General features: G+C 36.8%; 1 protein-coding gene across 1 annotated transcript; it reads right to left on the minus strand.

Annotated features, from left to right (window-relative positions):
* Positions 1 to 6,285: 6,285 nt before the first annotated feature.
* Positions 6,286 to 10,907, minus strand: LOC110930307 (cytochrome P450 87A3). The gene is made up of 9 exons (XM_022173596.2): positions 10,294 to 10,907; positions 9,656 to 9,977; positions 9,435 to 9,584; positions 8,024 to 8,275; positions 7,868 to 7,957; positions 6,963 to 7,041; positions 6,774 to 6,880; positions 6,545 to 6,672; positions 6,286 to 6,462 (listed from the first exon to the last, which is right to left on the minus strand). Exons 1-9 carry the CDS (start codon positions 10,488 to 10,490, stop codon positions 6,369 to 6,371), a joined length of 1,419 nt encoding a protein of 472 aa, XP_022029288.1. The 5' UTR covers positions 10,491 to 10,907; the 3' UTR covers positions 6,286 to 6,368.
* Positions 10,908 to 20,876: the final 9,969 nt, after the last annotated feature.

Consider the following 20,876-nt stretch of genomic DNA (forward strand, 5'->3'; position numbering starts at 1 on the left):
GTTGCGGAGAATAGGTGCAACGGGGAATCATGGGAATAACGAGAGGGTACGTAGGGAACATGGCTGACCAAGCTCCTTTTTCTAACGATTGAAAAAAGAAAGAGGTCGGTGTTCTTCCCAACTGCTCCAATAAAGGTGCCTACACCCGGAGCAGGTTGAGACCCCCGGAGCAGATTGCCGATGGTATTATTAGCACAGTGAGAGCAAAATTAATTTCCTTCAAATACAAACAAACTTCTAATGTTAAGCGGTTTTTGGAGGAATGGAAGATAGATAAAGAAGACTTCTTGAATGAAGAGTGAAGACCAATTTCTTTTTTTGTCTGTGATGTAATTGGTTGTTTTTGATTGTTTTGTGATTCACTCTTTAGTGGTATGCTACTAAGAGAACTAGGGAGTATTTCAGCTTCCTACTTGGTTTTTTTGGTTATTTTATGAAATCACCGGGGTAAACCCTTTACCCCCAAAAAAAAAAAAAAGCATGGCGTGGGCCTGCATGATTTGAAGTTAACAGTTTGATGGGCCCATATAACCAGCCCAATGTCCAATATACATAAACTTATTTTAACCAACCGAGCTCGCACTTCTGCATCACCTAACTCGATTAGTAATTAAGATCAAATTTATCGACAAGGTAATCCAATATCACTAATCATGTAGATAACACTAAAATTACCAACACCATTTACATTCCTTAATATATTTTAAATCCAGATTGAACCATTCGTAAGTAAATCACTGTATATTTCCAAATTCAGATATCTTTATGAGACCATGCGTAGTGGTATAACACTATAATGCCCCCACCATGGGGCGTTTTGCGCCATGTGGCGTCCTAGTCAGCAAGGGGGCATTATAGCAAAAGTGGTGTAGTGGTATAATGCCCCATAATGCCCCATTCAATCATTTTACAATCATTTCACAATTATTTTTTTTTAAATTTAAAACATAAAATAACATTCATTAATTTAAAAAAAAATTACATTACTTGAAAAAAAAAAACTAAAGAAAAAACCGAAAGTAAAAAAAAAGCTGAAAATAAAAAAAAAAACAGAAAAATAACTGAAAAAAATAAAAAAAACATAAAAAAAATAATATGATCTAGAGTCCATATTTTTCTTTAATTTTTTGGCGACGCATTTGCGCAAGGATCAACGCATCGCCTTGTAGGTGGTCGATAGGTTTGGACAAAAACTCGATGTCCTTTTCCATTTGCCTCGCCTCTTGCATCTCGTTAAATTTTTTTGTTTCGGCCATTCGTTCCTTCATAATTTCATAACGTTGGTGGCCGAGATCTCGAATGTCTTGGAGACGACGGTTAAGCTAGGGTCCATGTCTTGACGGTTAAGCTAGCCGAAAGTTGGAGGAACAAACGGAGGGGCGCCACTTAAGTAAGCCGCGTAACTTAAAAAGCTAGGGTCCATGTCTTGAAGGTTGAATGGGGTTTGCGGTTGGGTTGTGTTCGGGTTTGCGGGTCTAGCGGGGACACCAAAAGGAGGGCGGAAAGGATGCATGGTTGTATAAAAATAAGAAGAAAGTGGGTTTTTTTTATAAAAGTTGGAAGAAAGTGGGAGAGTTTGTGAAGTTTTGTATAAAAAATGGTGTGAATGTGAGTTAAATATATATAGTGGGAATTATTTAAAAAAAAAAAAAAAAAATAAAGAAAGTTACCGTTTGAAGCAACGGTCGAAAGATGGTGGCCCCCACAATTTTAAGCGTTATTTTTAAAACGCCGGAGCCTTTTTTTTCGAAAATCACGCCTGATAACGCCCCCTGTAATGGGGGGTGGGGCGTTATAGGGCGTTTTCGGGCAAAAATTTTAAAAAAAACGCCCCATTACGCATGGTCTGACAACGGAAATGATCCTATATTTAACTAGCTTATGGTAATGATTAACAACCATCTTATGGTTACCTACATGTTTACAGAAACAACTGTAAGTTGGTTGAATAAAGACTTTCTTACACTAATAACCACCACATGTGTATTACCTGGATGCTGTTGTTTGGCCTGTTTTGGCAATCTTGCCTACAGGTAAGCTACTGCTAACTTTGCTTTCTGATTTTTTGTTTAGAGATGAATTTTTCTTTCTTCATTCTTATGAATTTTAATATCTCTCCTACTTTGTCGTTGATTGGTCGCCGCCACCTGGGAATGGAAAGGAGAAACTAGTTTATTTCTATTAATCCATCTCTTGTGAAATAGATGTTTGAAGAATAAACAGATCTGTGGATATAGGGTGTTGTAGCTTTGTAGTAATATAGCAGTAACGATGAACAATTTTATACGAGAAAACTGAACATAAATAACCAGGAGAGTTTTGCTCTGTATGATAAATTTGATACAACACAAACACATGTTTAGATTTAATTACATTTGATACAACACAAACACATATTTTATTTTATTACTCTAAATAAGCAACAAAAATATGCATTGGAACTTGTACATTGTGCTTTGGGGTTTTTTCAAAAAAAAAAAAAACCTTGATTTTTTATTTTTAACCCAAAGGTTTTTACCTTTTGCAATTTTAACCCTACATAATTTGTTTTTTTAACTTTAACTTAAAACTTTTCATTACTTTTAACCCAAAGGTTTTTACCTTTTGCAATTTTAACCCTACATAATTTTTTTTTAACTTTAACTCAAAACTCTTCATTATTTTCAATTTAACTTCACAACTTTTGTCACATATACTTTTCATCTTTGGCAAATTTTCGGTTTACGTATAGTTCTAAATTTTTTGAGTTAATACGACGCAACGTACGAGTGTGGTTCAACTTTTTTATGTTTTGTTTCAAATTTTGCAAGTTAACACGGCGCAACGTGCATGTGTGGTTCAACTTTTTTACCTATATTTTTTCATGTTTAACAGGTTCGTCGCAACACGCAGATCCTAGGTCGAGTCAGTGTTGGTTGTCGATAACGGTTGTGTGACAATAGTACTATTTGACACCGTTTTACGCCCCGCCGCAACACGGGGTGTGCTTTGGGGGTTTTCCAAAGAAAAAATAGTTATGCATATAGTTGTCGTAACCTTTGCTTTGGGGGTTTTCCAAAAAATAAAATGTTTTTTTTACTTTTCACCTAAAAGTATTTCATAAATTACTTTTAACCCAAAACTATCTGTTTGTTACTTTTAACCCAAAATTTTTTATCTTTTGCAATCTATCCTCACAACTTTTTTTACTTTCAACTTTGGTCCTTTATAGTTTTCATTTTCCGCAAATTTTTTGCTTTATGCTTGGTTCTAAATTTTGTAACTTAACACATCGCAACGTGCGTCTTTGGTTTAACGTTTTTACGTTTCGTTCTAAATTTTTCGACTTAACACGATTCAACGTGCGTGGGTGGGTGAACGTTTTTACATCGTCTATTTTTTCCCTGTTTGACAGGTTAACATAACGTGCGGGTCCTAGATCGACTGCGTCTTTGGTTTAATGTTTTTACGTTTCGTTCTAAATTTTGCGAGTTAACACGACCCAACGTGCGTCTGTGGGTGAACGTTTTTACATCGTCTATTTCTTCCCCGTTTGACAGGTTTACCATAACGTTCGGATCCAAGATCGACTTACTTATAACTAAAGAATCCCCGCCGCATTGCGGCGGGTCTCAATCCTAGTCTTTTTTTTTTGAAAGGTAAACTTCATTAAAAAACCACCGACACCCTCAAACCGAGGGGCCCCAAACAACAAACCAACTACATAATTACAAATTTACACCAATCATACCACGACAGGTTTTTAAACCTAGACCTATTTATGAACCACAAAAAACCTGACGCTTTTACCTCACTGATAATATCGCCCGCACTTATCTCTTTGTTTTCAAACCTTGCTTTGTTTCTAGCTTTCCAAATGTTCCAAACCGTGATCCTAACAATGCCCTTGAAAGCTTCCTTTTTACCTCCGGTCAAACCCACATGTTCATGGATCTCCAAAATATCTTTGAAACCGAAAAAAAAAAAAGATTATGAGTGTTGCACCACCTGCTGATATGGTTCCATACCAACCCCGCAATATAACAAGAAGAGAAGATATGCTCAACCGAGTCCACACCATCCCTACATAGAACACAACACTCCTCTTGAACCTCGATGTTTCTATTTTTTAATGCTTCCACCGTCGCAATTCGATTCAACGCCGATCTCCACATAAAAATGTTACATTTATCGGGGATCCATTTGCAATCTTCGAGCGGCTCCACCGAATGATCATTTTGCACCCCAGCTTCATTAAGAAGCCTTTTAACAGCTTTCACGCTGAACACCTTATCGTCGGCACCTATCCATTCCCACGAATCGGAACGATCAACAAGATTAACATTGAGCAACCTCCCACATAAATCTGTCATCTCAATGACCTCCAACTCAGTCATAAGCGGTCTGACCCAAGCCAAGACAAAGCTGGAAACAAAGCCGCTATCCACAGACCTGTTGTTGAACCGATCCGCCACCTTACACCTCTTTTCTTTTTCAATCTTGAACAGTTCCAGGAAGACAACTTTCAGTGGTTCGTTACATAGCCACGGGTCCAGCCAAAACGACGTATCCTCCCCGTTCCCAACCTTGCTACGAAAAAAATGTCTTAACGGGCACCCTTCCACCGTAGTCTTTGAGAGAACTTTCGCTATATTGCACCACACCCCGCCCATCGATTTTCTACACGGAATAAAATCCCAATTAAGTCGAGTATTATGGATAGCGTTTACCACCCTGACCCATAGCTTGTTAGATTCCACCTTAAACCTCCACCCCCATTTCGAGAGAAGCGAAACATTGATATTTTTTAGCTTGCTTAGGCCAAGACCACCCAATTTTTTTGGGAGCGAAACCGTATTCCAGGCCACCCAATGGTCTCAATCCTAGTTTAGATTTAATTAACCATTGCGTCACTTCAAGAGGTGGCGCATTAAATAACCCTGAATCCTAACTGTTAACAAACTTAACTACCATAATAATAACACTTAGGATATAATAATTTAATAAATAACAATAATACTTAGGATAACGTCTAGATTATATTATTCTAGCGTCTCTTGCATGCTAGCATAGTTTTGCATTATCATTAACTATATTTGGTCACTTGGCAATTAGAATTCACACTATCAGCTCTTTGAGTGTTCAAGACTGAATCAAAGATTCGATGACTGAACACTAAGCTATATAACTTTATTAACTGAGAACTGAAGAACAACTCCTGAGACCACAAGCAAAAACTACACAGATAAGAGTATTGAGAGAGAAGAGAGTAATTAAGTTGGGAAGCAAGTGGTTATCATTGAACATAAGTGTCGATTACCTCACCTTCAATTATATATGGCTTTTCTCATGTCACTCTGTTATCTCAAAGATTAAAACGTGGACTAAACGCGTACCATACACAAGAGTTATTCGACTCGGCGGGCTGACTTGGCTAAACACTTAAGCTAAACAGTTGAAATACACATCATTTTAAAGGGGACAAACACAAAAATGATCGAGTAAAGGAATGATACATGGCAAAGGAACAGCAAAGACAACATCACACATGGGCATGTTGTATCAGATGAAATACACCTTAATTAAGCATCTACACATTCTCAAAGGGATGATACATTTGCTTCATCATCCTCATATATTTAGTCATAATATCATCATCATTCATGGCAGTAACAAGACAGGAAAACAATAAACTGAAATCTTCAATATTTGTTTTAGAGCTTAATGATAACTTTTGAACAGCCCATATCTTATATCATATATGATGCGGGCCCAAGCGTGGAAGAGCGGGCCATCCGGTACTTGGAGGCCCAGGATCGCGTCACAAAAGGGGCTTCATTGAAATGGCTCTAACTTGGGCTACGGGAGTCCGTTTGGGGCGTGTGACCAGTCAAAACGAACGGGAGAACGAGCTCTATCTTGCTGCAAACGCCTACGGCGGTTTGGGTCATCGTCCGGGCCGAAAAAACGCTTATTTCTATTAGTTTTTTCCATTTTTATGTTTTTTCAAGTATTTTGGGCATTTTGTTTTTGGGCTTGTGTTTGGCCCGTTGTCTTTTTTAGGCCCGTTTCGAATTTCTGTCTCTATTTATGTATTGCCCTAATCATTTGATGAATCAGAATTGAATTTTGAGAAAAACAGTTTTTCACTTCAAATTCCGAGCCCTTTGGGTTGAATTTTGGGGTTGGGGAAGAACGACACGGGCATTCACAGAATCAACGTGTTTGATCTTCATTATCGTACTACTCACTACATCAATATAACAGCAAAGTCCTTATACTGAGATACATGAATAGCAAACACTATTGAAACAATCCTTATCTCTTTATTATTTAAGTAACACCTTATAGTTAAACATAAACATAGATGATCCAGATGTTGGATCTAATTAGGTCTCTTTCTCAAAGATCCGAACATGAAATCCATTAGGAAATTGTAAGCCTGGAGTTCGTACGATATCTCCTCCTTTAATTGGTTGCCACCTGAGATTGGAAAGGAAAAACAAGTTAATATATCTTTTTAATTCTTTTTCTACAGTATCAATATATTCTGATTCATCTTAACTGATATTTGGTCACTAGGCAATGAAGAAAGATAGCAATTTGAAGTTTAGCAAAATCCGCTCCAACACAAAACCTCTGGCCACCTCCAAAAGCCATAAAAGTCTTGGATGCACTTTTCAAATCCATATCCTGCTTGAAAGTTGTGATATGGTTTAAGATTTCACAATAATTTTGAATTTTATTACCATTTCTTTATTTGTTGTGAGATGTATGAGAATAAACAGAATTACCTCCCATCGCCATGGATTGAAGTCGAGTGGATCCTTATAGTTGACAGGATCCAAATGGACAGCAGGGGGACACACCATTACCGCCCAGCCAGATGGGATAGTATACTCTGCATTAAGGCAGTTTCTATATCATGTACACCTGTGAATCTTACTATATCTTAAAATGTATGTGCTATATATAGTAGTTACCTTTAAACTTGATATCTTTTTTTGCTTTTCTGAACAGTACTGGAACTATGCTCGCCAGCCTTAGTGTTTCATTGATAACCTGTAAGCTATTTGGTTAGTTCATATTAGGGTACATGTGCATTCAGGCAACTTTGATTCTGTTGGGGAATTTTCGGATTGCCGGATGATCAGAGAGGCGTGTAATCACTCTCAGATCAAATTATTTTGGTGGTTCACCCGAATAATTCAATCGGATACAACTCTGATTTCGAGAAATTGAACTAGTGTATGTTGTTTGTGTGAATTGATGAACCAGAAAATTGTGATAAAAAACTGAATACGAAATTGGGTTTTGGGGTGTAACTGCCCAATGGCAGTTAACTCTATTTTTAGGACAAAACTGCCATTTAACTGCCATTGTTTCAAACATTTCGAAAATGTGGCAAAATTCAGAAAATAAAATTTTCTGACACATTTGCCATTGTTTCAAACAGCTCGACCCCAGCCAGGGGCTCTGCCCCTTGGACCCTGCTCCCAGGGGCGTTGCCCCCGGACCCCCGCCAAGGGGGCGCTGCCCCCTTGGAACCTCCGTAGAGTACGGACTCCGCCCGTACACTTCGAATAATAATAACTCAAACAAGCGTGCACTCCCGCACCTCCTAACTTGCTTGATGTGTATTGTTATTCGCTTTGATCACCAAGTCAATCCCCGATTACACTAAAATATCTAACAGATTCTTTTACTTTTAATATTTCTTAGCTTCTTCCGTTCTACATTGCGAAAAAGCATTTGTGGGACAAACATGATCTAGCCCGAGTTTTGATTTTGACCCGTTATCTAACCTCTACATCATGCACTTTTTACTTTTACTACTAATCATTAACATGGGATTATCTTCCCATGCGTTTTTACTCTAAAGTCCAACCTGAAAGGTAAATCTCATCGACTTATATTCTTCCCATGTAAGTCCAGCCTTCGGGTTTTCACGCTTTCTTAGGATTTTCTGGTGTTCTTCCTGCATTAAATAACATGCATGTTAAATGTGTAACATCGTTTTAGGGATTTTACACTCTTTACATACCGTTAATTCCTTCAATGCGCGAGGGTTATGTGTTAGAAACTTGATTGCAACTGTTATCGCTTGGGAAGTGGTTTCAAAGTTGGCAAACAATAGCGCAAACATCAAATCTAAAGCAGTTGCTTCTGTAAGCATTGTATCATTTTGCTTGAGTTCTTCAAGAACATAATCAAAGAAATCGTTTTTTACTTTATTTGGCTTAGCCCGTCTTTCTTCTAGCATGTTCTTTAGCTTCATAATCATCTTCTTTCTTCCCTGTTTAAAGATCAAGAATGAGGTCTTGGGTTCTCTCTAAGATCCCATTACATCTCTCATTACAGGTGGAAAAATGGATAACATGTTAAAACTAGGGTCAGAGCTTAATTGGTGAAATTGGGTTGGTCTGAAAAATAAAAGTTTTTCTCACATGTTTCATGAATTTCATCATTATAGTTGATGCGTTAAATATCCAATAAGGCAATCTGGATAGTATACTCTACATGTTAAGAAAAATTTTTAGAGTCGGGGGTCTAAGCAGAAACAACCTCTCTGTCCCCATGAGACAATAACTTTTTATGAGTGAGATTTTACTACGTACAGTTGTTTTTTTTGTTTAATAAGTATGAAATAATAATATGTTTCTTTTCATAATTAATAAAATGAAATGAGTTTTATGTCTTTTTATTATGATTCTTTTTGACATGTTTGACCTGTTTTCATTTTAGTTACTATTCGAGTCCCTGAATCGACCATAATCAATATAACACACACATGAAATTGGATGAATCGCAAACTATTATTGATAATCAAGAAAATAACTCAAAACTTGAAAACCAATACTCACGTACATCATAGACTCAATGCATGGATATATAGACTAACTCTAACTTGATAGTCAAGACATTACCATAAGTTTTTCTAATGACAATTGTTACTCTTACTCTGCTTTACACTAGTAATTCTAAAATACCCCATTGCCCAAGTTTGAACCCGGGACCTCCACTTTAATGCATGTGACTCTACCAAGTGGGCTAACCCCACAACAAGAGATTACCATAACGATATTTAACATAATTAGCTAGGAAACTTAACAATTTAACCAACTTGTCAAATTTGGTCCCTGAGTTCACCGACTTGTGAGACTTGTTTAAACCCATCATGATTCACCGCCTTGAGGATCCATACGGTTCAACCCTAATCGACTTGTTAGAATCGGGAACTAAGCCCAACAAATATTAATACCAAGAGGCTTGTATTGGTATTAAGGAGCGTAGTAAAGATGTTCTCCTTTAACTGGTTGAGGATTCTAGTCTCATATGAATACTGGTGTAGATTTAGAAGTATGTTTGTGTGAGTTAGCCATTCTAATAATAGGGTTATTTTCTCATTAGTAAATGATAACCTGGCATGTTTATTGGATAAATCATTTGTTTACCTGTAGACACTTGTAATAAGCAGTTCCAGGTATCTCCAAAGGGAACGAAATTAATCCTCGAATAAAAGCTTCAAAATTATCCCTTAAATTCTCAGATGACTTTTCTGGATCATAACTTATCAGTTTTTTCCCCATGAATTCAAAGACCATCTGATTAAACACCAAAATAGTACCATAAACATACATGAGTTAATAACTTGTCACTGAATAAAAATACTTACATTTCCAATTGAGGTTTTCAACTCCACTGTTTCTTGGCTAGCCCACACCTCTAAATTTCTTGTTGCTACACTTTCAACTTCAGAAAACATCTTTTTAAGGCTTTCGGGACCGACTACAGATAGCACCATGTTCTTGAGATACTTGTGCAAGCTCCCATGCAAAGAAGATATATTTTGGTTCCCAAATATCCTTCTGAAGCTTGGTGGGTACCAACTTTCGAAGGATTGACCTTCTTGTTGGAAAACCATATAACTAAGTTCCGAATCAGTTGATACTATAACTTGCAACCCAACCAAACTAGTTCGAAATATAGGCCCGTATCTGAAATTTAAATTTAGTGCTAAGATTTGGGTCATATAACTATATATTATGGTTAATATATTCGTGTCTAGAAGTAATGACTTATATATGGATGCATATTATTAAAGCTATAAATGGAGAAAAGTTGGGGTCGTTGATGGGATGGAGTCCGGTAATTCAACGCAAGTGGCAGAGTAACAAGGGGCAACAGGGTTGACGCTCCGGTGGTAGTGTAAATTTTAGAAAAATTTGACGTTTTTTCGATTTCGTTGCCCATTTAGAAAAGAAAATTTTGAAACGTTGCCCCTTCGTTTTTTCTAAAAAAACAAACGTTTACCTTTTTATTCTGTTCTTGATGAAAGGAGTATCGTTGGTTTGATTGGGAGTGAAGAAATCTAGAGTTTCGCCGAGTAGCGGCAAACCCATTGAACCAGGAGGAAGCTTTCCATTACATTTAGGGTTCCTCCATCTGTAAACCCAATGGGTAATGCTTACTACAAACAAAGCCGCAATGCATAGACCAACATGCAACATTTGTAATGTGCAAGAAAATTATAGACTGGAAAGAAGGTAGAATGAGAATGATTTGGTGAGGAGAAACAACTGGTGAGGAGGTAGTTATATAGCCATGCATGAAGAAAGATTGAAGTACAAAATAGTCCCTCAACAATCTGTCAATAAGCTAATTCTTCCCGGTTTTTGACTGATAATTTTGCTTTTATGAGAGATTTTGAAAAAAAAAAAGAAACTAAATTGGAAAATAGGATAAAGTATAGGTTCTACAAAACTAGTAATTAAGTGGTTGAATATGTGAAGGTGTGAATTTAAATGGGCTGGTGTGTTTAATACAGATTATTATTGACCATTCAAATATAACAACACAATACCTAGCTATTTTCAATTGTGTTTGTGACGTGTTTCATGTTACCCCTAGAAAATAGCATAGACTAGCTACATTTTGTTAAGATGATTATGAACTCATAAACAACAGCAGATCTAGAATGAGACTGGACTCAGATGCAGCAAGATTTTGTCAAGAACTAATATAAACCACTAATTGCCGAGGTAATTAAGCATAAAGTAATTTAGTTTTGCTAGAAACCAAAACCGTACCAAAATTTGGTAATTTAGTTTTTGTCCTTCGAAACTGTTTGGTTTCAGTTTTTATAGTGTTGCTACACGTAATCAGGCTCGCTCTTTGATGTCGGGTCAATTCATATCTAACATTCCTAATTTTAGATCCTGACAACAACATACAATGCACACGCGAGAAGGTGACATGGAGCGCCCCAAGAACACCCTCAAATAAGTAATCTATATAAGATAAACATGTATGTAAACACATCCACAATATATAGGTGAGGTTCAATTGAAAACCGAAAAAAATGTGGGGAACTCAGAAACCATGTAAAAAACCCATAAAAAATATTTTTACATGTAAAAAATAACTTTTTTGCTAAGCTTTTTCATATAAACACATATAGAAGCCATTTTAATAAAACTATTTCAAAAAGTTCAAAAAACGTAAAAAATTACAAAAAATGATTTTTTTCTGTCTGAACGTCTTCTACGTGTGTTTATATGAAAAGCTCTGGATAAATTATATAAAATAAATTTTATTCTATTTAAAAATGACTTTTTAATGATTCTTTTACATATAAAATTAGTAGTTCCTTCGTTTCCTATTTTTTTGTGATTCGCCAATAAAGTACGGAACTTCGATGGGTAAGGAGAGGAATGATGGCAATGGAGTACCGGAGAAGGCTGATGACCATGCAAACCAGGTTTTTTCAGACTCACCGGAGGATATGGAAGACTATATCGATAAAACTTTTTCCGGCACAGATTCATCGGAAACAAAGAATAACGGTTCGGGTAATAATACATTGGAATCTGGGATGGGAGATTACGGCGACGTTTGTCGTAACCCCGACCTCTACCCCGGAAGCGGGTGCCGCGAGATCCAGATCAGTGGTATCAGTGTTTATTAATTTGGCAGCGGAATACATCAGGACCGTAGTTAGGAAATATTTTTATCCGAGTTAAACACCAAACTTTTTATAACAAATCATTGGGATAAAATCCCTAGTTCATTTGACAGTAGATATGTTGGGATAAACCCTATTTATTGAAAACAAAAACTCCTTTTTATTTAGGTAACTTTTACAGCCACTTTTCCAAGCCTTCAGTGCTCTCCAGCTGGCTTCTATTGGCTTTCACATTGTGTTACCTGAAACACATTTTAAAAAGATTTTTATCAGCAAGAAATACCGGCAAGTACATTCCATTTTGGTAAAACGTCCATTGTTTACACATTACAGTATTAAGGGTGATTACAATGTTTATATCTATACAATTACTCAGTCAGTACGTGTCACTCGACGGATCTGTGACTATGGTCATATCACACATTGGATACCCATGCCCAATTGTGAAGGTTATCAAGTATTGTATACATAACCCATAATACGGGCAGCAATTGAAGACTGACAAAGACTTAATCACTATAACTGTATTTGAAAATATTTGAGGTTTTGGTAAAACATTTTGACTCACAAAAATGTACTCTCAAATAATGAGAAAAAGTGAATGTACTTACATTGTCGACTTAGGTGATACTACTATATCTTCCTGGTGATTGTCCTAGTTATTATCTATTAAAATTAAACAATGCACACGTGTTAGTAAAATAACCCAAATCACATTAATCGTATAACTCGAGACAGAACTCCAATGACTGAGTCAGGCAGAGCCTTGACATGCATTATGGAGCCCTAGATCGATCGGGTGTAACATGAGACAGAACTCCAACGACTGAGTCAGACAGAGCCTTGAGATGCGTTACAGAGCCCTAAATCAATTGTGTAGGGTAATAGCAGAGTTATAATACTTACAACGAGGCAGAGCTTTGCTTTAAAGTGGGTATTATGCTCGGGTATTATAATAGCCTACAGAAAGTTTGAGAGAGATTTAGAAACTGAACGACTGAACAAATGCGCCTGAGCCCCCCATTTATAGGCTGGTCGACCACCTTGTCGCGCCCCGCGACAACTTAGGCCTCGGCCTTCGCGGCCCGCGAGAGCCCTAAGGGGGGCAGTAGGCTTGGTGAGTCATCGAGTAGCCTCCACACGTGTTTGGACACGTGACATCATTGTGTGTCTGGCAAGTCTAGGCCGTCCCAACCTGCAAAGGATCTTCCTTCGTCTGTCGCTGCCCGCGAGCGTCTCAGAATTTTGTTTTTTCTTGATTTTTATAAGTATAAGGGTATTTCGGGCTTGTTTCTCGCATACGGGGTATATAAGGAACGTTTTAGGGTTACGTTAAGGGTTCTAGGATGGTTGTTATAACGTTCAGACGAACAGCTCTCCATTTTCCGGCAAGGACTCATCAGAATCGGAGTCTAACAGTCCAAAAGTTGAAAAGGTGAATGAAGTTATTGCAGATGAGAACATCGGGGGTATTAATGGGGAAGAATAGGGGATAGGGCAGAAGAAGGGGGTGGTTTTTTGAAGAATACAAGGTTTAGTGGTTCTACAAATAATGAAGAGGAAAATGATGTGAGAGGTGTTTTATTTAATCCGGCCGATACAGGGTTTAATGGGCCGATTTATTTGGGCTTCAATATTATTCTCAAAAACAGTAGGCCTAGGAAAGGAGCCAAGATTATTAGAAAGCCCAGAAACAACACAAATTCTATAGAGGAAGCTAGTAGGATGGCAAGGCCAAGGAAGAGGATGAGACAAAATGTCCCGTTCGATTTAAATAAAATAATAGGAATTCAGGCGGACAGTGATTCAACAGAAGAGCAGGAAGACATAAACGCAAGTAACCCGGGAAATGAAGGAACGGTTGAGAGTGAACAGAAAGGGACAGGTGAAATTAGAGGAGAGACTTTGGAGGGGGACAGAAACGACAATAGGATGGAAGAAGATAATGGGCAAACCAATGCGGAGAACGACATAGTTAATTTAGAGACACATCTTACGGCCACATTGGGGGGGGGGTGTAGTGGGTGTAGATCTTAAAGGGGGGGGGTAGACTTGTAACACCCCAAAAACGGGTTTGGTAATCAAACCACGTTAATATTAATGAACGGGTAAAATACCGTTAGTGGTAAAAATTAACCCGGTAAATATTAGGATTTAAATATATAAACCTAATATTAAATAAAAGAGAATAAATGCTTTGAGAAAACAAAGTTAATAAGAAGCCTGAGTTAACGGGACTTAAAATAAAACGGGTTATAACTCCCCCAAACCCACTAAGTTAACTAGGAAAAATTAACCTAGTTAGTAATGTGTAATTAAGTGATAAACTATGAGTATAGCTTCATTTGATCAAAAGGAAATATGGGGGACTAATATGGTCATGGGGATCATAAGATATGTCATAAAACCTAGATTGGTTAAAGTTGAATTTTGAGACAAGTAGGTTACTTGTAAATAGATTGTTGGATTATGATCCAAAGTTGAAATTGAATGTTTATGTATGTTTAATTTTGTTAGTTATGATGAAATTATGAAGTACTTGATGTAAGGTTACTTGTAAGTGATTATCAAGTAAACTAGGAAGTGGGTTTTGACTATATAGTGAAGATGATGATATACATGTGCTTAGAATCATCATAATTGGTAGTTGAAGTGAGATACTTGAAGAAATTATAAGTTCGAGTGAAAGCTCATGCATGACTTGAAATGGGTTTTTGTATGTTATGGTGAAATTGGTAATTTTGTTCATGTAAATAGATGCATGAAATCGTGTTATCTACTAGTTCATATGAAGAACTTGATTATATTTGGTGTTCGGATAAATGCTAGTGATATGATGAAACGGGTCTCACTTATAGATGAGAACCCTTAGTTCTTGCGAAATGAATGAATAAATTAGTTTTGATAATCTCTTGAGGCTAGTTAAAGTGTTGGAAATGTAATAAACTTGGTTAGAACTTTGGTTAAAACGATGGCCTAAAGATAACGCCTACCGGGTAATTAAGGAATGCCTAAACTAGTTGATGAACTTGATTGTGCATTTCATATACTAATGGGCATTTGACTTTTAAAATGTCAAACTGACCTATAATACGATGAATGATAATTTTGATATAAAATGCGTAAGGTGGAATAATCGTATTAAATTATGATTAATCTAACCACCTTGTGAATGATGAATGATAGTTTGACGTTTAACAAGCCAGGTGGAAGCTTGGGGAGGAAGCGGGTCAAACGAATCAAGTATGAAAAGAAAGGCGTAGTTGGATGCGAGGTAAGTAAAACTTACACCTTTTTGTAGAATACGTACTTATTCTATAAGTTATAAATACGATAGAGATAATATCGAAATATGGTTTCCGACGCGAAATGATACGGGTCGGAACAAATATAAATGATAAAAACCATGATTAATGGTAAAAAGGGGTAAAACGGTAATTTAGTCATGAAAAGACTAGATAAAATGAGTTTTCGAAAGGCTACTTTATAAGTAAGTCTAAACGAATAAAAAGGGTAAAAAGGAGATTTAGTCAAGTATAAATGGATCAAAGCTGAAGTTTAAAATGACACCAAGTGGCATAAGCCATGTTGGGTAAACGCGCAAAAAATGGATTTAAGAGATCTAACTAATTGGTGAAAAATCTGAAATAAGTTACTTAACGAAATGGTAAATAAATGCCATTCAATTATAAGCGCAAAATGTTTGGTCGTTTAGACCAAACGGGTCAAATGGTAATGTTGATACCATTTGACAATTAACGACTATTAAGTGTTTGTCGAGTCTTATACTCACAGTATAAAACGGCTTATGAATTAGCATTGCTACGAATTAGCAATATATTGAGACAAGGTATTAAAATGGGTCAACATGTTGATCCGAGCCAGGTACGTATAAATAAGATTATAGTAAACGTACGATTCTAGTCAAATATTTAGTGAAAGTCCTTCGTCGTAAAATGAGGGACTAAAGTTGACCAAAACGCCTTTGATGGGTAAATCGGGCAAACGACCTTTATGGGTTGTTTAGGAACTTGTATTATGATTATGTAATCCTTAGATACGTATAAAAGTTATAGGCATAAACTTTCGTGGGAAAAATGCCTAAGAATGGGTTATTTGCGTAAAATGACTAACCGAAGGGTAAAAATTCGGAATAATGGGTTCAATATGTTAAATCCACCACAAAAATAGTTGTGGTGGAATATAAGTAGCTATTTAAATATGGGCATGTGAATTGTGAAAAGAGAAGAGCGAGTTTGATGCTTAAATGCATAAAAATCCTCTAAACGGGTCAAAATGAATTACGCGCATAATTTGGATATTGGCCGCGTAATTCACAAAAGTTATGAATCCGAGATAAAGATTTTGAGTTAACATGTTCAAAATACAAGCTTCTGCACATTGTTTCGTCGTCATTTTAAATGACGAATTCATACATATTATCTTGTATTGTTTTTAATGAGAAAAGTTTTTAATAAACCCAAATTTTCTAATGTATGTGTAATCGTAATTAAACATTTTATCCGAAACTAATATAATAATAGTAAATAGAAGTAAGGGTCTTACACACGTGCCGACAACTGGGAGATCGGGAGGGGTGGTTAGGGGTGGTTAGCTTATAGGATCCTAATATTTTCAAGGTACATGATTCTATTAAACACCCTAATTTTCTTTTGACGTTAGGGACTTTGAAGGGGAGCAATAAAGCTATTAATGTTATAAATGTCTACGCTCCCCAAAAAGTTTCCCAAAAGAAATCGTGGGATTATATAGGGGGTCTGTTGGGTAATCTTTCGGGGTGGTGGGTGATTTTGGGTGACTTTAACGCGGTGCGTTGCTTGGAAGAAAGGAGGAATGCTAAGTTTAACAAAACATGTGCTTCAAATTTTAAGAATTTTATTATTAATAATGGGTTGAGAAAATTCGAGATGAAAGGAAGGAAATTTAGTTATCATAATGATAATGGTAACAAACAGAGCAAGATAAATAGATTTTTGGTCTGTCAGGATTTTTTTTTTCTAAATGGCAGATGGCATGTTTGAGGACGTTACCTAGAGTTCATTTGGATCACTATCCTGTAGTTTTGACTTGTTCGAACAAAAATTTTGGGGCAAAGCCTTTTAGATTTTTTAATTCCTGGTTGGATCAAAAGGACTTTGATGAGGTGGTTAAAAAGGCGACAAAAATTTTTATTGGAGTTGGAGGAACTTGATAAAATAGACGAGAGATCGGAAGTTAAGGAATTATCTGAAAAGGATGAGTGGGTTAAAGCAGAATGTATAAAAGATCTTAAGGAACTAGAAGAACTCAAAAATAAATATCTCAAGCAAAGGGTCAGAATTAAATGGGATTTAGATACAAATAAAAATTTGGCATTTTTTTCACGAGTACATTAACAGTAGACGGGCTTCAAACAATATTCCAGGTCTCATGATTGACGGGGTTTGGACGACTAAATCGTCTTTAGTCAAAAAAGAGATTATGGGCTTTTTCAAGTCGGCTTTCAAGGAAAAATTCAAAAACAGGCCAAGCTTATTTGCCATTGTATCAAGAGACTCTCGGAGGAGAACGCAGCGTACCTGTCAGCCCCTTTTGAGAGAGAGGAGATAAAGAAAGCAGTGTTCAAATGTGGGGCCGACAAAGTACCTGGACCAGATGGTTTTAACTTCAATTTCATAAAAAGATACTGGAATTTATTTGATCTTGATTTTTATAACTTGCTTGAAGACTTTTACAGCAAAGGTTCTATCGCGAAAGGATGCAGCGCTTCATTCATAACCCTTATTCCAAAAACAAGGATCCAGTGGGGATGAGAGATTATCGTCCGATCAACCTTATTGGGGTGATTAGTAAAACTATTTATATGGTTCTTGCTAACCGTCTCAAAAAGGTTATAGGTTCGATAATCTCGGAATAAACAAACGACGTTTCTTAAAGGCATGTACATTCCTGACAGTCCATTGATGGTTAATGAGCTTGTTTCTTGGATTAAAAAAGTTAATAAAAAGGCGTTCCTTTTAAAAATCAATTTCGAAATGGCTTATGATGACGTTTGTTGGGATTTTTTGCTGGATATCATGGGTCAGATGGGTTCCCCTAATATTTGGTATAAATGGGTGGAAGGCGTATTAACCTCGGTTAGATCCGCGGTGCTAGTGAACGGGTCTCCTAGTTTTGAGTTTGGTTGTTCCAAAGGGACCAGATAGGGAGATCCGTTGTCTCCGTTTCTGTTCCTGTTGGTTATGGAAGCCCTGTCTAGCATTTTTTGCAAAGCAGGCTCGAAGGTTGTTTCAAAGGCATACAAACACCTAATAACGACCCGATTGTTTTGCATCTTTTTTATGTTGATGACACTTTAATCTTGGGGGATTGGGATAGGGTTAATGTGACGAACGTGGCTAGATGCTTCAGAATTTTTTACTTATGTTCGGGCCTAAATATTAACCTTCACAAATTTTACCTTTATGGGCTGAGGGTGGATAATGGGAAAGTTAAAGATATGGCAAACGTAATTAGGTGTAATTTTGATAATATTCCGCTTTCGTACTTGGGTATCACGGTGGGGGCCAATATGAATAGAATCAGCAATTGGGACCCTATTGTTGAGATTTTTGATAAAAGACTATCAGTTTGAAAAGCTAAAACTATGTCTATTGGGGGAGACTTACTTTGATTAATGCGGTGTTGTAAAGTCTCCCTATATATTACTTCTTATTATATAAAGCTCCGGTCGGTATTATTAAAATTCTCGAAGCTAAGATGAGAAAGTTTTTTTGGGCGAGCTCTAGTGAAAATAACAAAATGAATTGGGTGGCATGGGATTGGATCTTTTGGCCCAAGAAAAAAGGGGGGTTGGGTATTAACAGACTAAAAGAAGTCAATGTGGCGCTCCTGTATAAATGGGGTTGGAGATATAGGGTCGAAATTGATAGTTTATGGAGGAAAGTGGTGGAAGCTTGCCATTCTAAAAACAACCATTGAGGCTTTTTTTTCCACTAAGCGGCCATTATACGGGTTGCTAGAGTAATATTGTGAAATTGATCTCCAAAATGAAGTTTAATAGGGAAAGTATAAATCGGGTGATCCTGGTTAAAGTGGGGAACAGAGATAATATTCGTCTTTGGCTTGACAACTGGGTGGGTGATCTTCCTTTTGTGGAAAGATGGTCGCATTTGTTTGCTCTGGAATTTTTTAAATCTTGCAAGGTTTCAGAAAGAATGGGGCCGAGTCAAGGAAATTGTGGATACACATGGAATTGGGTTAGACAACCAGAATCGGATATTGAGCTTAAGGAATGGAATGAGTGTCAAGACGCCATCAACATGGTGAGATTGTCAAATAAAAAAGACGCATGGTTATGGGATGTTGACAGACAGAAGGGGTTCTCGGTGAATTCTGTGAAAAAGGCTTTAATTTCCGATTGGGAAAGAAGTCACCTTCCGAAATTCGTGTGGAGAAAATGGGTTCCAATAAAATGTAACATTACGACATGGAGAGGTAACTTAGATAGACTTGCTACCAAAGTTAATTTGAGAAGAAGGAACGTGGATATCCCATCGGTATTATGCCCTTTCTGCGAAGAATATGAGGAAACGGTGGATCATTTGTTTTCGGCATGTACGGTGACTATTCGGGTGTGGGCTGCTATCAGTGATTGGTGCAACATTCCGCCGATCTTTGCTTTCGAATTCAAAGATTTAATGGATATTCATAATGTTATTCAGGGTGGGAAAAAGATGAAGAAGATTATCCGTGGTTTGATTGTTATCTCGTGTTGGTGTATTTGGAAAGGCAGGAACGACTTGGTATTCAATCAGATCAGGAGAAGTTCGCAAGAAATGTTGATAGAGATTAAATCGAGAGGTTTTGGTTTAAAAGTAGATCGTCTTGTAAAAATATTAGTTGGAATGAATGATGTAAATACCCTATGTATACGTTGTAATTTGGCCCTTTGTCCGTTTAGATCGGGTGTGTTGTTTTGTATTGGTCTTTTGTCTTTTTTAATGAAGATTTATTTTCAAAAAAGGTTATCTTCTTGTTAAAAAACCATTGGGTATGATAGTCGAGTAGCTCCTTAATTGAGATTATAGGTTTAAGTCTCAAACAATAAATCCCTTTCAAAAATCTTCTTATGAACAAATAGGACACGTGATTAGGAAAGTCAATTGCTTAATAGACTAATAGGCGTATAAAGTCTATTGTCTGTCACATTTTTCAATCATATAACGCCAAAAGTCCATTCTCTGTCTACATATGAAGTTAAATACGGCTTTTTATTTATAACATGTGTAGTGGTTTATCTTAACAATGCCTTCATCATGAGTTATTTTGCGACACGTGGCAGTCTAGTCAGCATTGGGCATTATTGGGGGTTATTGCAAAAGTGGCGTAGTGGGAATAATGCTCAATAACGCCCCTTCCAATTATTATTTTTTTAATTAAAAACTTAAATAGTGGCCTCCATTAATTAATTGTCAGACCATGTGGGGGTTAGTTGAAAAGTGATTGCTAGGTCAAACATGTACAAAGCGTTATATTTAAAACGCCAAACTTTTTTTTTCAAAAAACACGCCACATAACGCCCCATGTAATGGGGGTCCGGCGTTTTACGGCGTTTTTTTTCAATTTTTTTTTAAAATACCGCCCCACTACAGGTGGTCTTAGTCTGCATGTATTAAAATCTTTAATCATTGGTAACTTATGCGCACTAAGAATCTTCTATATATGGTTCTTGTTTTACCATTAGATTATGTGTAACGGTTTAATTACTCAATATGGTATAACCTAATTGTTCAGAGAATCTTTCACTAAATTATTTTTTATTAGAAAGGTCTCTGGTTCAATCCTGTAAATTCTGTAAATATGAGCAATTACCACTGGGAAGGATTTGAACTTGGGGAGTGGGTTTAAGAGTTTGTTCTCGCTGTTCAAA

This window comes from Helianthus annuus, chromosome 3, assembly GCF_002127325.2.
Source record: "Helianthus annuus cultivar XRQ/B chromosome 3, HanXRQr2.0-SUNRISE, whole genome shotgun sequence".
Taxonomy (NCBI): domain Eukaryota; kingdom Viridiplantae; phylum Streptophyta; class Magnoliopsida; order Asterales; family Asteraceae; genus Helianthus; species Helianthus annuus.

Bases quoted from the DNA above. Each gene is read 5' to 3' on its own strand.
- LOC110930307 (XM_022173596.2), bottom strand. From the start codon at position 10,490: ATGTTGCATGTTGGTCTATGCATTGCGGCTTTGTTTGTAGTAAGCATT. The intron at 7,042-7,867 runs GTTGGACTTTAG...AATAGCTTACAG, and splicing joins CGATGAGATTTACCTTTCAG to GTTATCAATGAAACACTAAG. The intron at 6,673-6,773 runs GTAATTCTGTTT...ACTTTCAAGCAG, and splicing joins TCAATCCATGGCGATGGGAG to GATATGGATTTGAAAAGTGC.